Below are 26098 nucleotides of genomic sequence, written 5' to 3' on the forward strand. Positions count from 1 at the left end.
TCTTTTGCCAATCTTAATCTCTTATTTTTATTGGCCAGTCTGAGATATGACTTTTCCTTTGCAACTCTGCCTAGAAGGCCAGCATCCCGGAGTCGCCTCTTCACTGTTGACGTTGAGGCTGGTGTTTTTGCGGGTACTATTTAATGAAGCTGCCAGTTGAGGATTTGTGAGGCGTCTGTTTCTAACTATGAGATTACATTAATTGCCATAAAATTCTGAAATTGTAACAGTTTACTTAAAGCCTGCAGGTATAATACATGTGTGCAGTTTAAGGCATACGCTTATAATCTGCCATTATCATCTCATAATGATGATTTGTTATTGAAGGGGTTCAAGACCTGTCCAAGGTGGATGGTTGATCTGTCTAACATGACATTAGAGTCATCTCCTAAATGGGTCTGTGGGCATATGTCTGAATTTGGCAGGTGCTTGGGAGTTTGCCGACTTCCCTGCAGCCCAGGATGGTGGTGCGTGCTAAGGCTTGGCAGGAGTGCACCGGCATGGTGGTGACCCTATGTCGCGTGCGGCCATAGTTGTCAATCGTTGCAGTCCATATGGGAATGAGTAGATTGCGGAGAGTGTAACTAACAGCCAAGAAACACAGTGGAAGCTTTTATAATATAAACGTGTGGATAGAAGTTACCTTTCGTCGCCTAAATTAGAAGCTCTATAAACACTTCATGTCATTCTACCGAAAGTGGAGAGTTGATCTGTTTGTACATCTTTGATCATTTAACACCTTTATGGAACAATATTGCTCTGCAGATGAGCAGCTTAGTCTACAGTCTAAAAATAGACAGCATTAGCTAGGGAAAGTGGTCAAACGGATGGCAGCAGTAGACGAGAGATCAGATACTCACGTCTTGGTCTTGGTGAATCCCATGGACAGCAGCACGTCCAGACTGGCCCCAATGTTTAGCAGTGCCCGGTCGGTTCTGGCACTGCCTCTGTGGGGTGACTTTGGTGTAAAGATGTTCTTTAGCTGCCATCTTAACCCTCTTATCATTACATTGGTATTTCAGCCCTCAGTTCCACTTAGGCTACACCTTCCTAATCAGCCCTACAAAGCGTAACAGTGAATACAATGCACTGTTTTGTTTGCAAGTGTGCCTTTCAATAATCAAGATCTAGGACAAACTGATTATTGTGAATGACAGATAATCATCTGGTGTGTGTGTGTGTGTGTGTGTGTACGGATGCTACAAGAAGAATGTAAGAGAAAATGTTATCAACAAATAACATTTTATTATTAAATAATATTATGCAGTCAATATATGGAAAGCGCAATTTTATTACAAAATGAGTCCTTCAGAGACAATGTCCCCCATGTAAGCATTATGCTAATCTACAAATGAAGTAAAGTGTCAATCTTAAAATTCTCAAAAATATACAGTACCAGTCAAAAGTTGACAACTACTCATTCCAAGGTTTTTCTTTATTTTTTAAAACTATTTTCTACATTGTAGAATAATAGTGAAGAGAACTATCAAATAACACATATGGAATCATGTAGTAACCAAATAAGTGCTATATTTGTACCCTTTGCACACTATTGGCATTCTCTCAACCAGATTCATGAGTTGGTCACCTGGAAGGCATTTCACTTAATTTTGAACCTTGTTAAAAATTAATTTGTGGAATTTCTTTCCTTAATTAATGCATTAGAGCCAATCAGTTGTGTTGTGACAAGGTAGGGGTGGTATACAGACGATAGCCCTATTTGGAAAAGTCCATATTATGGCAAGAACAGCTCAAATAAGCAGAGAAGTCCATCATTCCTTTAAGACATGAAAGTAATTCAATGCGGAATAAGAACGTTTCTTCAAGTGCAGTCGCAAAAACCATCACTATGATGAAACTGCCTCTCATGAAGGGTCTTAGGGTCTTCCTCAGGAAAGGAAATTGAGATATTTTTTCCAACCACTTTATCTTTGTGAGACGCAGATTAGGTGAACAAATGATCTCCACATGTGTGGCTCCCACCATTGTGATGGTGCTTTGCTGGTGACACTGTGATTTATTTAGAATTCAAGGCACACTTAACCAACATGGCTACCACAGCATTCAGCAGCCATACGCCAACCCATCTGGTTTGCGCTTAGTGGGACTATCATTTGTTTTTCAACAGGACAATGACCCATCACACCTCCAGGATGTGTAAGGGCTCTTGACCAAGAAGGAGAGTGGTGAGTGCTGCATCAGATGACCTGGCCTCCACAATCACCCGACTTTAACCCAATTGAGATTGTTTGGGATGAGTTGGACCGCAGAGTGAAGGAAAAGCCGCCAACAAGTGCACAGTATATGTGGGAACTCCTTCAAGACTGTTGGAAAATCACTCCAGGTGAAGCTGGTTGAGAGAATGCCAAGCGTGTGCAAGGCTGTCATCAAAGCAAAGGGTGGCTACTTTGAAGAATCTCAATTATAAAATATATTTTGATTTGTTTAAACATTTTTTGGTTACTACATGATTCCATGTGTTATTTCATAGTTTTGATGTCGTCACTATTACTCTACAATGTAGAAAACAGTACAAATAAAGAAAAACCCTTGAATGAGTGGTGTCCAAACTTTTGACTGGTACTGTATATTGCTTAAACCTGACTCGAATTCATCACCTTGTGTGATTTTTCTGTGAGCACAATATCATTTCTTTGGAATGCTCAACCTGATCAAACTTACAAAGAAAGAGACCATGTACAGCTCCACAAGCCTGGTTGCCAGTCTGTTCCTGGTGTCTTGACAACTCCTCATGAGTTGTCATGACAGCACAAACAGATCTGGGACCAGCAACATCACAACAAGCAGATGCAATAACAACACAATGGAGTTTGATTCTAATACTAACACAATGCCAAACAAATGTCTGTATCTATCGTAAACAAAACATTTCACATTACAACTCACTGAAAGCATGGATTTAGAGTAGACGTAACACACAAGGCATGTGTACCACAACTGCACCAAATACCCTACACAATACACTACTGTATGAGCCCTGGTCCAAAGTAGCGCACTCTGTAGGGAATATTTTGCAATTTGGGAAAAGCCATAAAAGAAAGCAAGGCATGTAGTAATAGGATTAGAAAAGGATTGGCCAGTGTTCTTTAAGATTTCATAAATTCATTTCCAGTCCCCCCCCCCCCCATTACATTTCCTTGAATGTGAGATTTCTTTCACAGAACGGAGGCACTTGAAAAATATGAAGTATAAGCGGAAGTATTTTTTCAAATCTATACAGTCACCACAAAACAGTACAGTTGTAGGTAACTGCCAAATTCATGTTGTTTTTAGAAACATATGGAATAAAAATGTTAAAAATCAAACCACACCAATTCACACCTATCCAAAGTGAGCAGGTATAAGGGGCAGTGGTATTGTCATATTTAGGCTATGTCCCAATTATCTCTTCTACCCCCAAAGTGTGCACTTGTTCACTTCCCTGATTTGAAAGAAAATGACTGGTATAAGAAATACGGTGGAAACACCCACTAACCCATGCATCCAACAACCCAATGCTTTGAGATGTGTAGGAAGGAGTGAACGACAGCACACTTCAGGAGAAAGGGGAGATGTTATTGGGACGCACCCATAGTCACTAGTTGCTGTAGACTCCTGGGTATATCCGGGACATGTATTGCACGCCCTGGCTATACCACGAAAGAAGACTTCTGTCGGAATTCCCCCTGAAACAGACACAGAAGATTGCGGTTACGAAACGAGGCTACACCTTTTCACTGAAATACAAAAGATGAAAAGACAGCAACAATTAACTCTTTAGAGATGGTACTGCATGTGGTCCTCTGTAACTCAGTTGATAGATCATGGAGCTTGCAACGGCAGGATAATGGGTTCCATTCACGAAAAGCACCCATAAGTAAAATTTCTGCACGCATGACAAAGTCACTTAGTCAAAATAATCTGCTGAATGCCATACATTACACATTACAGGAAAGGGAACTCAGTAAAAATAATTTCCCTGACAACCAAACCATATAACACACTACGATCACAATAATGATCTAGGGATGCAAAGGGCTTTGTTTATCGAAAATGGAATTTCCCTATGAGAGCAAACCGAGAGGAGAACTAAGCATACACAAATGATTTTCAGCAGCTGAGAGTTCCTCCTAAATAGACAAATACTATTGTCTGTTCTTTTCAATAACATTTTCTGTTTGCAAAAACTATACAAACATAAGATGGAAGAAATACTCCTGAAATGAAAAGGCCAAAAAAACAAAAGCCTTGTAACAAGTGGGAAAATACAGATGAAACTAACATCTTCTTCATCGCCGGACTCCGATGATGGCTGGTAGACCACTGAGGGTTTGGGTTTGCTGCAAGAGAAACAACATATGAAGCCAGCAGAAACATCTGTATATCTATCAACTTCTTTACAGTGTACCATACTGTTGTATTATCAACTGTTTGTAAGATGTGCAAGGACATGTTATCACAAAACGTGGATGCAAACTGTACACATAACACAATTGAAAAACCGCCAAACTAGTGTAAGCCCTCAACTCTGGCACTGTAAAACCAATCTGCTAAGTCATGCATTAACAAGAAGATATCGCAGATAGAAAGTAATCAGTTACCTTTCACTCTTTTCTGTAAGGGCAAAAGAAAAAAAATGTATAAATAGTGAGACAAATGTGACATTTGAAGGTTAGAGACATTATGAACCGCAAGTTATCAGTCCCTGATCTGGCCCTGTATTTATAGTGTCTTAAAGTAGGAGTATAGATCACGGATCAGGTTCCCTCTGTCCATGTCATATTTTTATTTAACTAGGCAAGTCAGTTCTTATTTACGATGACGGCCTCCTGCGGGGACGGGGCCTGGGATTTTAAAAAACAATATAAGACAAAAACACTCATCACAACGAGACAACGCTACATAAAGAGACCAAAGACAACAACATAGCAAGGCAGCAACACATGACAACACAGCATGGTAGCAACACAACATGACAAGATGGTAGCAACACAACATGGTAGCAGCACAAAACATGGTACAAGCAACATTGGACACAGTGAACAGCACAAAGGTCAAGAAGGTAGATACAAGAATACATCACACAAAGCAGCTACAACTGTCAGTAAGAGTGTCCATGATTGAGTCTTTGAATGAAGAGACAGCGATAAAACTGTCCAGTTTGAGTGTTTCTTGCATCTCGCTCCAGTCGCTAGCTGCAGCGAACTGAAAAGAGGAGCAACCCAGGGATGTGTGTGCTTTGGGGACCTTTAATAGAATGTGACTGGTAGAATGGGTGTTGTATGTGGAGGATGAGGGCTGCAGTAGATATCTCAAATAGGGGGGAGTGAGGCCTAAGAGTGTTTTAAATAGGCATCAACCAGTGGGTCTTGTGACGGGTTGTTGGGGAATAATCAGAATTAGTTTGTAACATAGGTAAGATGTTTTATATTCATCATATGTTTGTAAGTTACTTCTCATCAGAATTTTATTTTTGTATAATACTGTGGCGGGGTTGCAGTATCTGTTCTATGTCAAGACTAAGTTACTTGGGCCGGAGAGAGGGGAGAGGTCAAGCGTGTATCTCTTGGCTCCACAATGCCTGTGTGCCAGTCAGTGTGTCTCTGTGATCTTGTCAAGATAGGATGGATTTGATATATGGCTGTTGATATAGAGTATTTGTTTATGGTTCTGAGTTTGAGAATAGAACATAGTTCAGGAGACAAAGCTGAACGATAAATTATGCCTATGCTGTCTCACTATGTGTCTTTGCTATAAAGGATCTCAGTTGAAATGTGTGAGGGACTCTCAGAGAATTCATTGATAGACACTGAATTGATCTGAGAGTCACAGGGTTGTGATAGAGCTCATATAATTAAAGATGGACTTTGTGATAACCAACTCTGACTTGTGTGTGGTTTGCTCTCATGATTTGGTAAATAGAGGAAATTTCCACGACAGGGTATACAGAGATGACCAGTTTACAGAGGAGTATAGAGTGCAGTGATGTGTCCTATAAGGAGCATTGGTGGCAAATCTGATGGCCGAATGGTAAAGAACGTCTAGCTGCTCGAGAGCACCCTTACCTGCCGATCTATAAATTATGTCTCAGTAATCTAGCATGAGTAGGACTGTCATCTGAATCAGGGTTAGTTTGGCAGCTGGGGTGAAAGAGAAGCGATTACAATAGAGGAAATCAAGTCTGGATTTAACTTTAGCCTGTAGCTTTGATATGTGCTGAGAGGAGGACTCCCAAGTACTTGTATTAGGTGACTACCTCAAGCTCTACACCCTCAGTGGTAGTAATAACACGTGTGGAAAGAGGGGCATTCTTCTTACCAAACCACATGACCTTTGTTTTGGAGGTCTTCAGAACAAGGTTAAGGGTAGAGAAAGCTTGGACACTAAGAAAGCTTCGTTGTAGAGAATTCAACACAAAATCCGGAGAGGGGCCAGCTGAGTATAAGACTGTTTCATCTGCATATAAATGGATGAGAGAGCTTCCTACTGCCTGAGCTATGTTGTTGATGTAAATTGAGAAGAGCGTGGGGCCTAGAATTGAGTCTTGGGGTATTCCCTTGGTGACAAGCAGTGGCTGAGACAGCAGATTGTCTGACTTTATACACTGCACTCTTTGAGAGAGGTATTTAGCAAACCAGGCCAAAGAACCCTCAGAGACACCAATACTCCTTAGCGGACCCACAGGAATGGAATGGTCTACCGTATCAAAAGCTTTGGCAAAGTCAATAAAAATAGCAGCACAGTATTGCTTAGAATCAAGGGCAATGGTGACATCATTGAGGACCTATAAGTTTGCAGTGACACATCCATAACCTGAGCGGAAACCAGATTGCATACCAGAGAGAATACTATAGACATCAAGAAAGCCAGTCAGTTGATTATTGACACGTTTTTCAAACACTTGATAAACAGGGCAAAATAGAAATAAGCCTATAACAGTTAGGATCAGCTTGATCTAATTCATTATCATCTAAAAGGCCAATTGGATTCTAGATCAGAATTCCTACTAGACAATTAACACAGGATGAGGAGTCCTTAGGGTGAATAGGGGATATAAACTCACTGGGCATGTATCCTTTGCGGTGGGCGTACCACAGTCCGAAGCACAGCAGGGCCAGGGCCAGGAGCGCCACGATCACCCCAGCAACAATACCTCCAGTGTTTATGTTGCCTAGAGAGAGAGACAGAGCATTATAGAAAGTGGGAGGGAAATGAGATGTGTTACACTGGCTCACATTTCTAAACGACAAAGTCAAAATGGGAGAGTGAAATAGTTTCAATATCTCAGGTTCAGTTGAACACTATGGTCCTCGTGTGGAAAAGCAATATGTGAGTTCTGTATGCAAACAATACATCTAGACCAAACCACTGATGAAAAAAGGCTTTAGAAATACATTTGATGGATTTGATTGATGAAAACAGTGTGTGTAACAACTAGCACCAGCACAAACTAGCACTGTTTATGATTTCAAAAGGTTGTTTGGCAACATCACTACCAGCCCAACCAGCATGGCAACATTTGAGGTTTACAGGTCACATGTGAATCTGCTGCACCAGCAGGGCTGCACACTAACATTTCCCCCACTATCCTGGCAGTCCCAGGAATAGACCCCACTGTCCCGGGAATAGAACCCACTATCCTGGCAGTCCCGGGAATAGACCCCACTGTCCCGGGAATAGAACCCACTATCCTGGCAGCCCCGGGAATAGACCCCACTGTCCCGGGAATAGAACCCACTATCCTGGCAGTCCCGGGAATAGACCCCACTGTCCCGGGAATAGAACCCACTATCCTGGCAGCCCCGGGAATAGACCCCACTGTCCCGGGAATAGAACCCACTATCCTGGCAGTCCCGGGAATAGACCCCACTGTCCCGGGAATAGAACCCACTATCCTGGCAGTCCCGGAAATAGAACCCCACTGTCCCGGAAATAGAACCCACTGTCCCTGAAATAGAATCCACTGTCCTGGCAGTCCCGGGAATAGACCACACTGTCCCGGGAATAGAGCCCACTGTTTTGGTGCGACTAAATTATGAGCATGTGGCACCAACTGAAAAACTTAGTGGCACGAGGGCCACCAGCCCATGATTTGGTCACACCCCAAAAAAATGGTGGGGTTGCGAGCATGGCTCCGTTGGTAGAGCATGGCTCTTGTAATGCAAGGATAGTGGGTTCGATTCCCAGAACCATCCATACGTAAAATGTATGCACGCATGACTAAGTCGCTTTGAATAAGAGCATCTGCTAAATGACATTTAACATCCTCCTCATTATCATATCAAGTCATACAGAGTTCTTCATACAAAAGTGTAATAGACTACTGAAATGGTATTCAAGAAATAAGTAATTTTTTCATATTTGAATGTGCAACCTAATCCAGTGATGGGGGGGGTAAAAAAAGAAAAGAAAAACAGTCAGTATCTGGTGTGGCCACCAGCTGCAATAAGTACTGGAGTGCATCTCCTCCTCATGGACTGCACCAGATTTGCCAGATCTTGCTGTGAGATGTTACCCCACTCTCCCACCAAGGCACCTGCAAGTTCCCAGAGATTTCTGAGGGGAATGGCCCTAGCCCTCACCCTCCGATCCAACAGGTCCCAGACGTGCTCAATGGGATTGAGATCCGGGCTCTTCGCTGGCCATAGCAGAACTGACATTCCTGTCTTGCAGAAAATCACGCACAGAACGAGCTGTACGGCTGGTGGCATTGTCATGCTGGAGGGTCATGTCAGAATGAGACTGCAGGAAGGGTACCACATGAGGGAGGTGGATGTCTTCCCTTGAGATTGCCTGCAATGATAACAAGCTCAGTCCGATGACTGTGACACACCACCACAGACCATGACGGACCCTCCACCTCCAAATCGATCCCGCTCCAGAGTACAGGCCTCGATGTAACACTCATTCCATTGACAATAAACGCAACTCCGACCATCACTCCTGGTGAGAAAAAACCGCAACTCATCAGTAAAGAGCACTTTTTGCCAGTCCTGTCTCGTCCACCGACAGTGGGTTTGTGCCTATAGGCGACGTTGTTGCCGGTGATGTCTGGTGAGGACCTGCCTTACAACAGGCCTACAAACCCTCAGTCAAGCCTCTCTCAGCTTATTGCGGACAGTCTGAGCACTGATGGAGGGATTGTGCTTCCTGGTGTAACTCGGGCAGTTGTTATTGCCATCCTGTGCCTGTCCAGCAGGTGTGATGTTTGGATGTATCGATCCTGTGCAGGTGTTGTTACACGTGGTCTGCCACTGCGAGGACGATCAACTGTCCGTCCTGTCTCCCTGTAGCTCTGTCTTAGATGTCTCATTGTACGGACATTGCAATTTATTGCCCTGCCTATATCTGCAGTCCTCATGCCTCCTTGCAGCATGTCGAAGGCACATTCACACAGATGAGCAGGGACCCTGGGCATCTTTCTTTTGGTGTTTTTCAGTCAGTAGAAGGGCCTCTTTAGTGTCCTAAGTTTTCATAACTATGACCTTAATTGCCTACCACCTGTAAGCTGTTAGTGTCTTAACGACCGTTCCACAGGTGCATGTTCATTAATTGTTTATGGTTTATTGAACAAGCATGGGAAACAGTGTTTAAACCCTTTACAATTTTTTATTTTATTTCACCTTTATTTAACCAGGTAGGCAAGTTGAGAACAAGTTCTCATTTACAATTGCGAACTGGCCAAGATAAAGCAAAGCAGTTCGACACAAACAACTCAGTTGCACATGGAGTAAAACAAACATACAGTCTATAATACAGTATAAACAAGTCTATATACGATGTGAGCAAATGAGGTGAGATAAGGGAGGTAAAGGCAAAAAAAGGCCATGGTGGCAAAGTAAATAGAATATAGCAAGTAAAACACTGGAATGGTAGATTTGCAGTGGAAGAATGTGCAAAGTAGAAATCAAAATAATGGGGTGCAAAGGAGCAAAATAAATAAATAAATAAAATACAGTAGGGAAAGAGGTAGTTGTTTGGGCTAACTTATTAGGTGGGCTATGTACAGGTGCAGTAATCAGTGAGCTGCTCTGACAGTTGGTGCTTAAAGCTAGTGAGGGAGATAAGTGTTTCCAGTTTCAGAGATTTTTGTAGTTCGTTCCAGTCATTGGCAGCAGAGAACTGGAAGGAGAGGCGGCCAAAGAAATAATTGGTTTTGGGGGTGACCAGAGAGATATACCTGCTGGAGTGTGTGCTACAGGTGGGAGATGCTATGGTGACCAGCGAGCTGAGATAAGGGGGGACTTTACCTAGCAGGTTCTTGTAGATGACATGGAGCCAGTGGGTTTGGCGACGAGTATGAAGCGAGGGCCAGCCAACGAGAGCGTACAGGTCGCAATGGTGGGTAGTATATGGGGCTTTGGTGACAAAACGGATTGCACTGTGATAGACTGCATCCAATTTGTTGAGTAGGGTATTGGAGGCTATTTTGTAAATGACATCGCCGAAGTCGAGGATTGGTAGGATGGTCAGTTTTACAAGTGTATGTCTGGCAGCATAAGTAAAGGATGCTTTGTTGCGAAATAGGAAGCCAATTCTAGATTTAACTTTGGATTGGAGATGTTTGATATGGGTCTGGAAGGAGAGTTTACAGTCTAACCAGACACCTAAGTATTTGTAGTTGTCCACGTATTCTAAGTCAGAGCCGTCCAGAGTAGTGATGTTGGACAGGCGGGCAGGTGCAGGTAGCGATCAGTTGAAGAGCATGCATTTAGTTTTACTTGTATTTAAGAGCAATTGGAGGCCACAGAAGGAGAGTTGTATGGCATTGAAGCTTGCCTGGAGGGTTGTTAAACACAGTGTCCAAAGAAGGGCCAGAAGTATACAGAATGGTGTCGTCTGCGTAGAGGTGGATCAGAGACTCACCAGCAGCAAGAGCGACCTAAAGATATTGTTTAGGACCTTGAGCGTGGCTGAGGTGCACCCATGACCAGCTCTGGAAACCAGATTGCATAGCAGAGAAGTTATGGTGAGATTCGAAATGGTCGGTAATCTGTTTGTAGACTTGGCTTTCGAAGACCTTAGAAAGGCATGGTAGGATAGATATAGGTCTGTAGCAGTTTGGGTCAAGAGTGTCTCCCCCCCTTTGAAGAGGGGGATGACCACAGCTGCTTTCCAATCTTTGGGAATCTCAGACGACACGAAAGAGAGGTTGAACAGGCTAGTAATAGGGGTGGCAACAATTTCGGCAGATAATTTTAGAAAGAAAGGGTCCAGATTGTCTAGCCCGGCTGATTTGTAGGGGTCCAGAATTTGCAGCTCTTTCAGAACATCAGCTGAACGGATTTGGGAGAAGGAGAAATGGGGAAGGCTTGGGCGAGTTGCTGTGGGGGGTGCAGTGCTGTTGACCGGGGTAGGAGTAGCCAGGTGGAAAGCATGGCCAGCCGTAGAAAAATGCTTATTGAAATTCTCAATTATGGTGGATTTATCAGTGGTGACAGTGTTTCCTATCTTCAGTGCAGTGGGCAGCTGGGAGGAGGTGTTCTTATTCTCCATGGACTTTACAGTGTCCCAGAACCTTTTTGAGTTAGTGTTGCAGGAAGCAAATTTCTGCTTGAAAAAGCTAGCCTTGGCTTTTCTAACTGCCTGTGTATAATGTGTACAATGAAGACCTGTGAAGTTATTTGGATTTTTACGAATGATCTTTTAAAGACATGGTCCTGAAAAAGGGCCGGTTCTTTTTTTGCTGAGTTTATAATACCCACTGCTAGTAGCCATGTATTAATCTAACAGTAAAATGTAATGTCCCAAAAAACCTTGCAGTTGTAGCCTACCGCCCCAATGAGGCCTATGCGCTCCCAATGGCATATTCACATTTTGCATGCTCCGGATCACAAAGGCATATAAAATATATTGTTTTCAAAATAGTTAGAGCTCAAAATTGAGAGTTGAGAAATAAACAAAAAGTATACCTACAGAAACTGGAGAACCTCCTCACTCCAACCATGACAGCTGTGTTTTCCAAGCAACTGGATATTAAAATGTTATTCAAATCAGGACACTTTTTTCCCCCGGGAAAGGGGAGAGAGTGGCTCACGTGACACACCATGCCACAGCAAAATAGGTACAGGGTCAGGGAGGCTTTTATTACAGGAATCATGAGGATAATGTACTATACTGTTTGACAAAAGCATGGTTTTAGAAAAAGGACGTTTTGAGTGAAGTGACCATGTAGAATGTGCAGCTCGCACCGATGTGACCAATAAAAATATTCCCTCGCACAGCCAAGTCAAAGGGTGTCAAAATGCGACTAAATGGTCGCAATCTGGAGACCTGAACAAGCCGGAGGATTAAACAGCCCGTTTCTGAATGTAAAATGCACCCAGTCAATTGAGATGCGTCCAGCCAATGCGCCCGAAGAAGGGGAGAAACCTAACGCTGGTAATATGGTCAATCTTTGAACGGTTTAGGCTAGAGACAAGCGGTTATCTCTGATGTAATGGTGCAAACACTGCTTGCTTTTTGTCTCTCTCTAGGGCACTCGGAAATAGTGGTACTGTGAAGCCTAATCATTAAAACAACTATATCTAGTAAATTTGTTTTCTAGGAGCTAAACATTCCAAGCCGCACAGTAAAATATTTAGGAGCATATGCGACCGGTCGCACTTTAGAGCCTTGCCTATGACCTATATTTCAGTGTGGAGGAAACACTTTCCTTTATCGCCTTCATATAAATATTTTTTTATTTGTCAGTGAGCTTTCAACCAAACCATAGTGTTTTACATCGAGTTAGTTGAACAATTCTATATTTCTTTTAATTTTGGTAAAATGTTTATTCTTATCCCCGGTTTAGCCCAGGCTAGTCTGCAATGGGCTTTTCCCCATAGAAAGCAAAGGGCACTTACGGACTTCCATCCTCACAGCTTGACAGCGTTGAACAGGGCCGGCATCGTTCATAGCTTCACAGCTGTAGTCTCCTGTATCTATCACCAAAGCAGAGGGAAACTCCTGCAGTAGAGATATGGAGATGTTTACAAATCACTGATTTAAAATACAAGGTGAACAACTGTGAAGTTGCCAAACAGTACTGTTTCATTAAGGGCATTCGCATGCTTCCCAGCCAAAACAGTTCGTAACAGTTTGTGCATATGACAACATTTTGGACTTCGGCAAGTTCTTTTTTTCTTGGTTGTTTGTCCGCACAACATTTTTTCTCTAGGCAAGCCAAAGTCCCCAGCCAAAGTCCTCAGCCAAAGTCAACAGCCAAAGTCAACAGCCAAAGTAAACTCCCCTTCGTCGGTGATTGGTCAACAGTAGAGATTCTTCAATTAAGTGTTTGTTGTCATTCAACGTAATAATAAATAATTTATCCACATTTCTTCACTACTGCACCAAAAATATTAGCAAGATGTAAAATCGCACGACTAAGATCTCCTCGCCAAAAAACGTTCAAATTAATGACAGATGTCTTGAGTTATCAGATTAAATTTGACTATTTTGAGGCGTCTCAAGATGGAAAAAGTACTATTGCCGCTTTTTAAAAATGTTTTTCAAGCAAAGGTTTTTTAAGGGAGTAGGCAAGCACTTGTTAGTTTCGCCTAGCTGAGTTTGGCTAGCCGAACTGAAGCATGATGACTCCTTTAGCCTGTCGAGTTGACCATTCAGCACAAACACATCTGGGACCTGGGTTGTACTAATTAGGCTCCTCCCCCAAAATATATTGTTTTTGTTGTCCATTGCAAAATGGTTTGTTACAGTGTGCCCTAATGAATATGATCCAGGTGAGGTGTATTCAGCACTACTGACCAGGTTGCCATTGAGAGGATTGATCTTGTAGGTGTAGTTCTTGAAGGCAGGGAACTGGCTGGGGTTCTCAGGAAGAGGGGTCTTGTCCTTATACCACTTGTAGGTGGGGGAAGGAGACCCCTCTGCATCATGACAGGACAGTAGCACGCGATGCCCCGTCGTCACAGAGGTAGGGATCCTACACATGGGCACGGATGGAGGTACTGCAGGAGGATGTAAGAGAGGTAGTGAGAGGCAGCAGAGAGTGATAGAGAGGCACTAACCTGTTTTAGTGACTCAGCAACCAGCTAGTTGCTGTTCTTATGGTCTGTGTGTTTTTATTGTGTATTTATATTGGCTGGTGCAATCATCAATTAATAAAGTACTCTCTTTTATTTGATTAAATAATATTTACATCTTATGGCCGTGGTATCACAAATCAATTCACTCATATTGTCATAGCGTCATGGCAACATGAAATGGTTTCTCAGTTTCTCACACTGGGATGAATGCAGTCCCACAAATAATCTTTCAAAAGCAGTGTCTAGCTCTGTTCTATAACAATAATAATTATAAACTGGGTGGTTCTAGCCCTGAATGCTAATTGGCTGAAAGCCATGGTATATCACACCGTTTACCATTGGTATGACAAAACATTGATTTACTGCTCTAATTATGTTGGTAACTAGTTTATAATAGCAATAAGGCACCTCGGCAGTTTGTGATATATGGCCAATATAACACGGCTATGGGCTGTGTCCAGGCACTCCGCCTTGCATCGTATGTAAGAACAGCCCATAGCCGTGGTATATTGGCCATATACCACACCCCCTCAGGCCTTATTGGTTAATTAACCGGAAATTATAGATATGTTGCGCAACAGTTAGATGATACGACTCTCCTTACCTAAAACAGTGAGATTCACGTTGACATCCCCAACATACTGTTTGTTCGACACCTCACATTGATACTGCCCGTTATCTTTGCGCGTCACCTTGCTGAACCTCAGCATCCCATCAAACTTGGTGACACGGCCCTCATAAAGTGCTGAGAGAGAGAGAGAGAGCAAGAAAATCAGCGATTATTTTAAAAATGTCATTATTATGGCAGGTAACTCATTTGTGAAGAAGTATATCTAGCCCTAATTGTAGAAAAATGCAGAAGCAATCACGACACAAATACAAGAAGTCATAGGTCATGCATTTCATTGGAATCAAGTCTGAACAGTTTGTGTACTTACTGGTGGGTTTCCCATCGAAAATGACATAGGTCGTAGAACCCTTCATGTCCCTAAACTTCCACTCCACTCTGGCATCTGCCCCAAAGTCAGCCGAGGGAGTACAGTAAAGATCAGCCCCTGTAGAGATGAGATCGATCATTATAACTACATTGCTTGGGGATAAATATGCAAAATAGCATATAATAAATACAATAGATTTTCTAAAATACATTATTCCTTGCTTGTAACACACACACACACACACGACAGGTGAAAGCTCTTGTTTATTTTAGAAACTGCCCATTTAGAGCTCATTTCCATTCTCCAGGACTTACCCTCATTCTCTTTAGCCCTCACATTTGGATTTTTGGTTGTAACCATGAAGGCCTCTACACCTGGGGAAAGGGAGAGAAAAGTAAAGCGAGCAGTCAGGGAAATGAAGGAGATGACATTGCATCTTTGGAATTCAAAACACCAAGTGCTCCAGTCTTACCACCACAACAGAAACACACACCTTCAGAGATGACCGGTTTAGTTTCTGCTGAACTTAGGAAGAACCTTTTAATGACCCGCCCCTATCACATTTTAAAGCCCTAAGAGCATGTCTGGTGCTCTGCCAACAAATGGCCTGAAGCCTACAGCGTGTGGACTGACTGCTGACAAATTCTGGTAAATGTGACTCACTCCTCTGTAGTGAGCCAGAAACCTTAATGTGGAACTGGGCCAAAACAGTCTGAAGGGCCCTTTCAGAGTGGGAAACCAACAACACTAGATTATTTCCTGCTTAATAGAAATTGGATGGACATTTGGACAATAAAGCCTCTTTCTAAATTTGAATTTGAATAGACTGGACTGTCAGTATGTCCACTCCAGACATTTAGAGTCTATGGTCCAGCCAGAGACCCACTGAGCAGTCACGCCATTCACCACCAAAAGTATGTCCCCGCAACAGACAGGCACCAGAGGCAGGTGGCACACATGACATTAGTAACAGCCACAACCTGGGTAGTAATACTGTACATTCCTTCGTCAGGTACATGCAGGATAGGATAGCCTAGCTAATTTCTACACACTAGTGTAGAGTGCTCATGCAGGACAGCAATATAATCCAATTTACGCACCTATCAATATAACATGGTATCATCCCTACTGCCTCTGATCTGGCGGATTCACTAAACACAAATACAGCGTTTGTAAATTATATCCAAGTGTTGGAGTGTGTAAATTATACCCGAGTGTTGGAGTGTGTAAATTATACCCGAGTGTTGGAGTGTGTAAATTATACCCGAGTGTTGGAGTGTGTAAATTATACCCGAGTGTTGGAGTGTGTAAATTATACCCGAGTGTTGGAGTGTGTAAATTATACCCGAGTGTTGGAGTGTGTAAATTATACCCGAGTGTTGGAGTGTGTAAATTATACCCGAGTGTTGGAGTGTGTAAATTATACCCGAGTGTTGGAGTGTGTAAATTATACCCGAGTGTTGGAGTGTGTAAATTATACCCGAGTGTTGGAGTGTGTAAATTATACCCGAGTGTTGGAGTGTGTAAATTATACCCGAGTGTTGGAGTGTGTAAATTATACCCGAGTGTTGGAGTGTGTAAATTATATCCGAGTGTTGGAGTGTGTAAATTATATCCAAGTGTTGGAGTGTGTAAATTATATCCAAGTGTTGGAGTGTGTAAATTATATCCAAGTGTTGGAGTGTGTAAATTATATCCAAGTGTTGGAGTGTGTAAATTATATCCAAGTGTTGGAGTGTGCCCCTGGCTGTTTGTATTTTTTATTTATTTTTATAATAATTGTTCCTTATGGTTTGCGTAATATAAAGAATTTGATGTATAGCATTTGCTTTCCACCAGAATAGAAAGTGCCTTTACTTTTACTCAACAGATTTTATTTGAAGGGAGTTAGTGACTGAACAAAGAGATAAGAGAGTTTAGTTTGCCCATTTAGAGAAATGGTTTAGTCAGATAAACCCCATTGATCGATTTCCTTGTTACGTGAGTATCGGGGGTGGGAAGGCAGAGCTTCCAAGGTGAGACATTAACCACACAGATTACAGCTGGAAAGTAGTGGCCCTTGTGTTGATGTCTGGAAGGTGTCTAAAGGCCTTCTACACCAGTCAAATGTTTAACTCTTGAAACTAAGATTATAAATCACAGTGTTTTTGTACAGCACAAAGGCTGCCCAATAGTTCAGCGTGGCCCATAAGTGTCTTGTTAAAGGACCATATCACTCAGCCGACTTGTGATCACAGCGGACTACAGCTTGAAAGTAGCTACACATTCTAACCGAGATGTAAATGCCTCCACACAGCGTTACACCGTCGCTAGTGGAAAACCCGATACGTTCAGTTCGCGATTCGGAAGAATCTTGTCTCTTATAAATTACCGTGTCCAGTTACAGGTGGTACTCCAAAAAACAGAGAAAATTTTGAAAGATAAATGGCGATTCCACACCAGCGGAGGAAGAAACTATTTTTGACATCTCAGGTTGTCAGAACAATTTTCACCGAGAGACTTAAATTGGGAGTAAAGCTGTTTGACGTGCTTTTTACATTTGTATCACAATCATGATGAAAGTGGCCATTTTAGGCCATTTTTAGACCTACACCTGCCTACTGTAAGACTTGATGATCTGTGAACCGTACATGATACAGACAACATCATGGTGTCATTATATTCCTTATAGTGTGTTCTCACATATGGAACATGCATAGATTCTGAAATACAAACACGGACATTCATTTACTCAACATTAAAAAATATTTACATGAATCTCAAAAGTATCCTTTTTTGATTTGGTTCATTTTAAAGACCTATACTTGTCCAAACAAATTAGTACATAACATTTCCAGAGTGGGCTCTCTACTAATTCGGAAGTTTGAATCAGTATCAGGAGCACCACCAACAGAATGAATGGTAAATGGATTCAAGGCGAACTCCCATTGCTGGTGATTTGCTGTATGTGCAATCCTAAAGGAGGGATATGATTGATTAATTACCTATAATGTCAATTTCTATGTACAAAATGGGTAATATCATTAAAAGTACCAGAGCCTACTCTGGAAATTGTACGCGTTTGAAAAGTATATTGTTCCCTGTCAACTCTGCTTTCAAGTTAGCTACACATTGTAATGGTGCAATGAAAATGCTTCCATACAGCCGTTACAACTGCTAGCGGAAAGCCCCGGCAGCAAGATTATATTGGACAAATTCAGGTAGGTCCCTCCCCATTTTGTTTAGTTTGCTTCTATTTGGTTCTTAAATGGGAAAAGGGTTGCAAGACATAATGAATGAACGGGCACACACACACAGTACCTGGTGATTACTGGAAGTGATTAGGAAGCGCATGTTGTGCAATCTATCTATCTATCTATATATATATGGTTTGATGTTTTTAAGTGAATTTCAAGGACATTCTAAACTACCTACATTCCCAACATGTTCATATCGCCGAGGTCCTACTGTGAAATCAGGCAATTTCTCAACTCAATTCTCCTCCCCTTCCATCCCCCCACAGGCCCAGGAGGAGGTCCAGTCTCGTCCCACCCAGAGCCACTCCTCCCAGACCAAACAGTCCTCCTCCTACCAGCAGGTCAGCGGTGGAGAATAACACACAGTTATTCTGCTAGGATATGACAGTGATTCACCATAGAGAGAGGGGAAGAATTACGGTCAGTTTCAACTCAGATGAATGGGGTGATTCCTATACCGATATAATCAACAAATTAATTAAAAAATGTATGAAGCCCTATTATGGCTCTGACATTGGCTTCAAGCAGGTCAACATGTTTATTCAATGATAACAGTGAAATGTGGCAGAGGGGAGTGGCCGAGAGCGAGACGCACAGCAGTGTAGGCACAAATTGAGGTTACAAGACGTGTCCGCCTAAGGAATGACAATCACGAATGTCATTCATAACACTGATGTTTTGTAAGTGATGTCTCTTTGCATTTATCAAATGACACTTATGGATGATGGAATTATTTTAGAGTGGAGTAGTCTAATAGTTGGAATACTAACTGATGTCTGGACACTGACTGTACACCTCACATGTAGCCTATTAGAATATTAACTCCTGCAGAATTAAGTAGTCCTCGCAGTAAAATGATAGATCAAATGGTAATTTTGTCACTGGAACATGAAATGTGATTAATTTCTTTCAGCAGCTTTGAGAATAAGGACGCGCACTTAGGGACTGTGTCGTGTAGCATAGATGTGCAATTTCTTTCAGTGACAAAAGTTGACAGTATTTCATTTTTAACCACATAAAATATGTATCCAAGACAAAACATGTTGGATCATTTTCACAGCTTTTAATTTCCTTGAAACCGGTCCCCAAACATCCTCGCTCTGTGAGAGAAGGAGAAATTTTGTCAACTAGACTGTTGATGCATTGATCACTTTTTTTAAATACTCATTTTCTCCCCAATTTCCTGGTATCCAATTGGTAGTTACAGTCTCATCGCTGCAACTCCCAGACGGACTCGGGAGAGGCGAAGGTTGAGAGCCGTGCGTCCTCCGAAACACGACCCAACCAAGCCGCACTGCTTCTTGACACATTGCCCGCTTAAACCGGAAGCCAGCCATATCAATGTGTCGGGAGGAAACACCGTGCACCTGGCGACAACGTCAGCGTGCACTGTGCCCGGCCCGTCACAGGAGTCGCTAGTGTTCGATGGGACAAGGACATCCCTGCCCGGCCAAACCCTCCCCGGCCAAACCCTCCCCTAACCCGGACGACGCTGGGCCAATTGTGCGCCGCCCCATGGGTCTCCCGGTCGCGGCCTGCTGCGACAGAGCCTGGACTCCAACTAAGAATCTATAGTGGCACAGCTAGCACAGCCTTAGACCACTGCGCCACTCGGGAGACCCTGCATTGATCATTCTATTGGTTTATTACATTCTGGTGAGCAAGGCTTTATTTAGTATTCTAGAAGAGCATCAAGTAATGACAGAAGAGAAGCTGCATGCATTCTAATTATAGACAAGTTGACGAACAAAGCCTCCCAAATGTCAAAGTATAAGCAGAAAAAAAATCTAAACAAGGCTGAAAATAATTTGTTCCCCCCACACCGTGTCAATAAAATCTTCCTGCTGTCCCTGAGTAATGTGCCTACATGAGCCTTTTGAAGTTATTGTTTTACAATCAGATGAAAACATCATGACTGGTTGTGTTTATGCCACATTTTTTAAAAAGATAGGCACATACATTTTAAAAGTTAGATGACATCTGTATTATTAGGCCCACAGAGATCACATTAAATTATTAGGGATTCTATATGTAATTATATGCTTAGGCCCCCAAAAAGTATTTTAAAAAGCACGTGCAGGTCCCTGTATCTGGAAGAAATTAAATCTACTTTCATCGCCGAGTACTGTTTGGCATAGCACAGAGAATTTGTGACCAACCTTAACTAGACGATACTTCCTCAATTTCCGACTTGGAAGACAACCAATGTCTTCTAAATGTCCATGTCTAGTTTGTTTGAACTTAGAAAATGCTCAGTTAATAAATTAAAATGTTTTGTTCCCTGATGTAATCCAACAATGTGTACGCCGACACCTTGTCCATTTCAGATCTTCTCTCATTGATTGAGACAGGTTAGGGTCATGACATGCAGCACTTTGGGGTGGGCACCCACCTGTCTCAATCAATGAGGGGATTCAAATCATCTAAGCGTGTTTAGCACAGGGTGAAAGTTGATTGCATTCGTGTTGGAACCGGGCTGCCTCCCGGGCGTGAGCCAGGTGCCCCGTTCAAATCCCACGGTAAAACTGGTTCAAAACAAAAGGGAAATAATAAACATGAGGAGTAATGAGTAGGATACGGTGTTTTCATACAAAAAAAGTGATTGCTTTTGATAAACTCATCGGCCTTCCCAGTGAAAACTAGCATGACAATTCCAACATACAGGGCCTTCAGAAAGTATTCAGGCCCCTTGACTTATTAAAAACATTTTTTTAGGTTATAGCCTTATTCAAAAGTTGATAGTCCCCCCCCCCATCAAACGACACACACACACAATAAAAAAAACGGAAATATCACATTTACATAAGTATTCAGACCTTTTACTCAGTACCTTTTGGCAAATTCCAAGCGGGCTGTTATGTGCCTTTTACTGAGGAGTGGCTCCCATCTGGCCACTACCATAAATGCCTGATTGGTGGAGTGCTGCAGAGATGGTTGTCCTTCTGGAAGGTTATCCCATCTCCACAGAGGGACTCTAGAGCTCTGTCAGAGTGACCATCAGGGTCTTGGTCATCTCCCTGACCAAGGCCCTTCTCCCCCGATTTCTCAGTTTGGCCAGGCAGCCAGCTCTAGGAAGAGTCTTGGTGGTTCAAAACGTCTTCCATTCAAGAATGATGGAGGCCACTGGGTTCTTGGGGACCTTCAATGCTGCATAAATGCCTTGGTACCCTTCACCAGATCTAGGACTGGACACAATCGCGTTTCGGAGCTCTACGGACAATTCCTTTGACCTCATGGCTTGGTTTTTGCTCTGACATGTACTGTCAACTGAGGGACCTTATATAGACAGGTGTGTGCCTTTCCAAATCATGTCCGATCAATAGAATTTACCACAGGTGGACTCCAATCAAGTTGTAGAAACATCTCAAGGATGATCAATGGAAACAGGATGCACCTGAGCTCAATTTCATGTCTCATAGGAAAGGTTCTAAATAATTACATAACTAATATTTTTTTTGTTTTTAATACATTTGCAAAAAATTAAACAAAAAAACTGTTTCGCTTTTTCATTATAGGGTATCGTGTGTAGATTGCTGGGGATACATTTTTTAAAAATCCGTTTTTGAATAAGGTTGTAACGTAACAAAATGTGGGAAAAGTCGAGGTCTGAATACTTTCCGAAAGCAATGTATTTTACAGAAAAGAGATGTTTCCGGAGGATGCATCATGTTAACAACATGAACGATCATCGCAGATTACTGTTCGATTTGAGAAGGGCGCTCCTCTCTCACCACTGTTGGCCGATCACATCACTGGCCATGGACCGGTGCCCAGCAAAATCAAATATTTGAAATAGTCAAGATGGCATACACATTGTCAGATTACTTCATGGAGCGAAAAAAAATACTACATTTAATTTTCTAAATTCAAATTAACCACCTGCAACTAGACATGGACATTTAGAAGACATTGGTTGTCTTTCAAGTCAGGAAGTATTGGCAAAATAAGGTTTGGTTGGAAATTCTCTGTGCTATGCCAAACCTATCTAATAACGCCCCTCAGCCAGCTGCAACAGAGTATTTTTTTTAGGTCTATTTATTTAACTAGGCAAGTCAGTTAAGAACAAATTCTTATTTACAATGACGGCCTACCCGGACCAAACACTAACCCGGAGGACCCTGGGCCAATTGTGCACCGCCCTATGGGACTCTCAATCACAGACAGTTGTGATACAGCTTGGAATCAAACCAGGATCTGTAGTGACACCTGTAGTGACGAGATGCAGCGCCTTAAGACTTCACTTGAGAGCCCACCTAGTAATGGTCTGACTAGGTTCTATTTTTAATAGCTAGTCAGATGTATGTGAATCATTGTAGATCTATTGTTTCCTAGTTTTTAAGAACTGTGTACAAAGACTTAGCCAAGGCAAGCCCCTACTGATCCCAGGTCTGTTAATTATGTTGTTTTCTTATTTTGGGTTGGGTAAACTACTCTATGACCTGTGCCTACCTGTGGGCCTAAAGTGCCAGTTTAGAAAATATACAGCAATCAAGTGCATATCTTACTAATACAATAAACACTACATTGAAACGTAGAATAGTATAAACGCAGGGCTAGTTTAAAGTCATGTGGAGTTTAGATCGACAGAAGGAGCACTCACCTGTTGCATGAAAGAATAAAAACACCGAAACCAAGCCGCTGACAAACATGTCGGCCCCAACACCTGAAGCCTTTGTTTTAAAAGCCAGCGATGTGTCCGATTTCGGAAATAAAAAAACGATTCGCTTATTTCAGCAATCAAAGTGCAATTCAGTAATTGTTGACACGTTGGCCCACTCGGTTTGAAATATATTCTTTCGACGAACAAGAACCCTACGCCCTTCCGCACCGACCGACTGCTCCTGTAGAAAAGTATGATAGGTATTCCGTCGAAACTGTGACGCAACCCATTACCTACGTGACGTATGTCAATATAAAGCAGTCTATTGGTTTATTTCAATAACCGGTTTCACTTGATTAGTATTTTACAGTATTTTCTTTATAGTGACATACAGTATTTGAAGTATTAGCCTATGTAAACGCCTATGTGGTATTTAAAACGAAAATATCAATCATCACAGCTGAATACAAGGTACATAGTCCACTCATGATAGTGAGATTGTAAATAATGTTAGTTGTTTTCATTTTCAGTGTAGAAGATTTACAGTGTCCCTGTGTAAATAAGCACATATCTCTTTCACATGAATTTAATAGAAATTACAACAAATTAACCTATAACACAAAATAATATTAGATGCTGAGGGTGATATTAACTTAATAGAAAAGTTAGTCAACTTTTGGAAATATGATGGAATCAAAAATAAAACAAACTTAGAATACACAAAGAACCATCAAATTCATTATTTGCTCAGTGACTCCAATAACAACTGATACAGAACACCAATGACAGTCAGCTGTTAGCAGAGGTGAAAAAGTAAACCAACAGACATGGTGTTCGGCTTAGTTTTGCATTTAAATAAGCCTTTCCATAATAGTTTGTATTTCTAAGATAAAAGGCACCACTTTTTATTCAAAATAATATGTCTGCAGCAACTGAGTGTACATACACTCAGTGGTCAGTTTATTACGTACACCCATCTAGTATTGTGTCTGACCCCCCCCCACCTTTGCTTCCAGAAAGCGCCTGAATTCTTATCAAGAGACCTAACGTGTGCCAGGAAAACATTCCCCACAATAATTGTCACAACAATAACGAGGCTATATACAGGGGATACCGATACCGAGTCAATGTGCAGGATACAGGTTAGTCGAGGTAATTTGTAAAGTGACTATGCATAGATAATAAACAGAGAGTAGCAGCAGTATAAAAAAAAGAAAGAAAACAGGCGGTAATTATTTAGGCAGGTTACCTTCGTTTCGTTTGATACAGATCTGCATTACAAACTCGGTCAGTGAAATATTGAAAATGTCAGTGATGACACTTGCCAGTTGGTCCATGCATGCTTTGAGTACACGTCATGGTAATCCATCTGGCCCCGCAGCTTTATGAATGTTGACCTGTTTAAAGTTCTTGCTCACACAGAGCGTGATCACACAGTCGTCCGGAACAGCTGGTGCTCTCATGCATGCTTCAGTGTTTCTTGCCTTGAAGCCAGCATAAAAAGCATTTAGCTCGTCTGTAATGCTCGTGTCACTGGTCAGCTCGCAGCTGGGTTTCCCTTTGTTGTCTGTAATAGTTTTCAAGTCCTGCCACATCTGACGAGCGTCGGAGCCGGTGTAGTATGATTTCAATCTTTGCCCTGTATTGACACTTTGCCTGTTTGATGGTTCGTCTGAGGAAGTAGCGGGATTTCTTATACGCGTCCGGATTAGTGTCCCGCTCCTTGAAAGCGGCAGCTCTAGCCTTTAGCTCTTTGAAGATGTTTCCTGTAATCCATGTGGGGATGACGTCGCCAATGCACTTATCAATAAAGCCGATGACTGAGGTGGTATACTCCTCAATGCCATTGGATGAATCACAGAACATATTCCAGTCTGTGCTAGCATAACAGTCCTGTAGCTTAGCATCCGCGTCATCTGACCACTTCCGTATTGAGCGTGTCACTGGTAATACCTGCTTTAGGTTTTGCTTGAAAGCTGGAATCAGGAGGATAGAATTATGTTCAGATTTTCCAAATGGAGGTGAGGAAGGGCTTTGTATGCTTCTCTGAGTGTGGACTAAAGGTGGTCTACAGTTGTTTTCCTTCAGGTTGCACATGTGACATGCTGGGAGAAATTTGGTCAAATGGATTTCAGTTTGCCTGCATTAAAGTCCCCGGCCACTAGGAGCGCGCTTCTGGATGAGCATTTTCTTGTTCGCTTATGGCCTTATAGTTGTAATGATAAATAAAAGGCTACGAATAATATACAGTGGGGCAAAAAAGTATTTAGTCAGCACCAATTGTGCAAGTTCTCCCACTTAAAAAGATGAGAGAGCCCTGTAATTTTCATCATAGGTACGCATCAACTATGACAGACAACATATGAAAAAAAATCCAGAAAATCACATTGTAGGATTTTTAATGAATTTATTTGCAAATTATGGTGGAAAATAAGTATTTGGTCACCTACAAACAAGCAAGATTTCTGGCTCTCACAGACCTGTAACTTCTTCTTTAAGAGGCTCCTCTGTCCTCCACTCGTTACCTGTATTAATGGCACCTGTTTGAACTTGTTATCAGTATAAAAGACACCTGTCCACAACCTCAAACAGTCACACTCCAAACTCCACTATGGCCAAGACCAAAGAGCTGTCAAAGGACACTAGAAACAAAATTGTAGACCTGCACCAGGCTGGGAAGACTGAATCTGCAATAGGTAAGCAGCTTGGTTTGAAGAAATCAAGGGACCTAGTGAATGACCTGCAGAGAGCTGGGACCAAAGTAACAAAGCCTACCATCAGTAACACACTATGCCGGCAGGGACTCAAATCCTGCAGTGCCAGACGTGTCCCCCTGCTTAAGCCAGTACATGTCCAGGCCCGTCTGAAGTTTGCTAGAGAGCATTTGGATGATCCAGAAGAAGATTGGGAGAATGTAATATGGTCAGATGAAACCAAAATATAACTTTTTGGTAAAAACTCAACTCGTCGTGTTTGGAGGACAAAGACTGCTGAGTTGCATCGAAAGAACACCATACCTACTGTGAAGCATGGGGGTGGAAACATGCTTTGGGGCTGTTTTTCTGCAAAGGGACCAGGACGACTGATCCGTGTAAAGGAAAGAATGAATGGGGCCAATGCAAGGGCATTGAAGATGAAACGTGGCTGGGTCTTTCAGCATGACAATGATCCCAAACACACCGCCCGGGCAACGAAGGAGTGGCTTCATAAGAAGCATTTCAAGGTCCTGGAGTGGCCTAGCCAGTCTCCAGATCTCAACCCCATAGAAAATCTTTGGAGGGAGTTGAAAGTCCGTGT

The 26098-nt window shown here is 42.2% G+C and overlaps 1 protein-coding gene across 1 annotated transcript; it reads right to left on the reverse strand.

Moving 5' to 3' along the window:
• Nucleotides 1-1223: 1223 nt before the first annotated feature.
• Nucleotides 1224-23089, reverse strand: LOC109867269 (junctional adhesion molecule A). The gene is made up of 10 exons (XM_020456329.2): nucleotides 22802-23089; nucleotides 15280-15339; nucleotides 14966-15082; nucleotides 14632-14772; nucleotides 13747-13949; nucleotides 12846-12948; nucleotides 7064-7171; nucleotides 4602-4614; nucleotides 4283-4340; nucleotides 1224-3686 (listed from the first exon to the last, which is right to left on the reverse strand). Exons 1-10 carry the CDS (start codon nucleotides 22848-22850, stop codon nucleotides 3651-3653), a joined length of 888 nt encoding a protein of 295 aa, XP_020311918.1. The 5' UTR covers nucleotides 22851-23089; the 3' UTR covers nucleotides 1224-3650.
• Between the last annotated feature and the right edge of the window lie 3009 nt (nucleotides 23090-26098).

The sequence above is a fragment of the Oncorhynchus kisutch genome, linkage group LG22 (assembly GCF_002021735.2).
Source record: "Oncorhynchus kisutch isolate 150728-3 linkage group LG22, Okis_V2, whole genome shotgun sequence".
Classification (NCBI taxonomy): domain Eukaryota; kingdom Metazoa; phylum Chordata; class Actinopteri; order Salmoniformes; family Salmonidae; genus Oncorhynchus; species Oncorhynchus kisutch.

Bases quoted from the DNA above. Each gene is read 5' to 3' on its own strand.
- LOC109867269 (XM_020456329.2), bottom strand. From the start codon at position 22,850: ATGTTTGTCAGCGGCTTGGTTTCGGTGTTTTTATTCTTTCATGCAACA. The intron at 7,172-12,845 runs GTAAGTGCCCTT...CTCTCTCTCTAG, and splicing joins AGCTGTGAGGATGGAAGTCC to GCAACATAAACACTGGAGGT. The intron at 3,687-4,282 runs GTTAGTTTCATC...TGTCTGTTTCAG, and splicing joins AGTCCGGCGATGAAGAAGAT to GGGGAATTCCGACAGAAGTC.